Source organism: Nestor notabilis, unplaced genomic scaffold (assembly GCF_000696875.1).
Source record: "Nestor notabilis isolate BGI_N333 unplaced genomic scaffold, ASM69687v1 scaffold32808, whole genome shotgun sequence".
Lineage (NCBI taxonomy): Eukaryota > Metazoa > Chordata > Aves > Psittaciformes > Psittacidae > Nestor > Nestor notabilis.
Genome location: NW_009941228.1, coordinates 14,171 through 16,345, shown reverse-complemented (window position 1 = coordinate 16,345; position 2,175 = coordinate 14,171). Strand labels below are relative to the sequence as shown.

Here is a 2,175-nt window from a genome sequence, read left to right as displayed (position 1 = left end):
GGGGAGGACGAGCAGGAGGTTGCCCTGAACCCCGGCTGCGTGCCCTGAACCCCGGCTGTGTGCCCTAAAACTGCCGCGCAGTACCTGCGGCAGTGGGAAGGTGGCAGCGACCTCCCCGCTCTGAGATCACGGTGGAAGCCGGGATCGCTGGAAACTTCCCGGCCTCTGGCACCGGAGGGTGTTGTGCTGGGGTTGGAGAACACGCTGCGGTTTTTGTGCCGTCTTCATTTCCTTTCCTACCCACAGCGTGCACAGCCTTTCCTTGAAGAACCCGTGCGCAGCCGGGGTGCCTCCAGCAGCGAGGGAGTGAGTTCACCGCTGGCCTCTTAAAAAAGTAATGATGGGTTTTCTAACAAGGTCACATTAAGGTTTGAATTGTTGTGGAGAGAGGTCCTGTGAGGAGCTTGCTTTCTGCTTAAGGAGCAGAGTTTGCAGCTCGTAACGTTTCATTCTTATGTGTTTCTCTTGAAATCCAGGTATCCCACCTCTTGGAATCTCACAGACAATGCATCAGCCTACGCTTACGTCTGCCCTTCATTCTTCACTACAGACTGAGCTGTCTTCAATTGCCATCTCTTTCTGGCTTAGTTAAAGCCCCATGAACCTAGGGGGTAAGCAAGGGAAGGAAGCGATGCTGTGAGGAACGTTTCACGTGGAGCAGCGTCTGTAGCTGGCACTCGGGGGAGAATGAGTACTCCAAATGGATTTCCACAGCACCCAGGGGCATGTGTTACCCGGGGCACGGAGGGTGGAGCAGTGCAGGACCTACACGCTAAAAAAGCTGGAAAAGCAGCAAAGAAGGAGGCTGGTGGCAGTGGGGTGCTTACCTTTGAAGATGCTCCAAGTGCAGGCATTGCTTTAAGTGAAACCTTAAAGCTTCTGCCAGATGACCTCAAAGCTAACATGAGAATGAAGCCACTCACTCCAAGGCCTCCTCAGAAGCCCCGGCTGGAGCGTGCTGCATCTCTGGATGAGAAAAGCTGGAGGAGGTGGAGGCGGTTTCGAACAAGCCAGGAAAGTCTGACTGACCCCAACGAGACGAGCTCCTCCAACGGCTCCCTGCAGGAAGCGTCCCTCAGCCCTCTTGCCAGGGGCAGGGGGCGGCACAACTCCTTGCGCAGTTCACCGGATGCCTCGGAAGCCAGTGCGGTGGGGAAGAGCAGAGGGAGCACCTCCGACCTGGGGAAACGAGCCTCTGAGCTCTCCAGTGCCTTCGGTGGGCTTCTGCGGGGGAAGGCGTTCACAGGCAGCAAGCCCCGGCTGTCCCAGGTAATGCCGGCGCGACCTCTGCCGCCCCTGGAGCTCAGCGCGGCCTCTCACTCGCTGAGGACAGCAAACAGGATTGACTCGGATTGCCTGGATTACCGACATTATTCCCAGCACAGGTTTGGGAGGGTGAGCAGCAGCTTGAGCGATACCAGGCTACACGGCAATGGGATGGTCTACGATAACTGCTCCACAGATTCCATGAAGTCTACGTTCAGCCTGCTCACTCCCATCCGCTCCAAGGATGTCCGCAGCAGGTACGTCCCCCGGCTTCTCCTGGCACTAGGTTTGGGGTGTTAGCAGGGACCAGCTGCCCTGTGAGATCCTGCTGGGCAGGGGCAGGGAAATTCCAACTGATCGTCAAGCACGGATGTTGTTCTGTGGTGTTTAACTTGCTGTGGAGACTGCAAACAGTTTGAAGATGAAGAGATCAGTGCAAACGCTCCGGATTTGCTCCTTTTAGCTGGGTATTGTTTTTCATAAATGTATGCTTGATTTGTTCTTGGCTTGCTTGTAATATTTAAGTAATCTTTTAAAAATAAAGGAGCAGTGGCTGCGCCAACAAAAGTATGCTGGGCTTGAACTGAGATGTTAAATTGCAGGAAAAAACCCCAAACATCTTAGCTTGAAGCTGTCATGCAGTACCTGCAGTACCATCACAGTCCTGTAAGGTGCTGAGGGTCCTCTGCGGATGTTGAGCTTGTTTGGCTTCTGGCAGGATCAGCTCTTGAGGAAGACTGTGATTCCATGCACTTTCTCCTAGCATGGCCCTGACCTCTTGCTCTGGTTGCTCATTTGTCTTCGTTCTCAGTTAAGTTTAGGTTGTTGATTGGAGGTACATTAATCTGCTTGTTAGCGTATCAAACCCTCTCCTCGTGTTGGCAGCAGCCGCTGTGTCTGTGAAAGCTG

The 2,175-nt window shown here is 54.0% G+C and overlaps 1 protein-coding gene across 1 annotated transcript in view; it reads left to right on the top strand.

Annotated features, from left to right (window-relative positions):
• Positions 1–687: 687 nt before the first annotated feature.
• INPP5E (inositol polyphosphate-5-phosphatase, 72 kDa) overlaps positions 688–2,175 on the top strand; it is an 8,825-nt gene continuing 7,337 nt past the window's right edge. The window contains exon 1 of the mRNA XM_010020762.1: positions 688–1,523. Within this exon, the coding sequence (XP_010019064.1) occupies positions 688–1,523 (836 nt within the window). The remainder of the gene's footprint in view (positions 1,524–2,175) is intronic.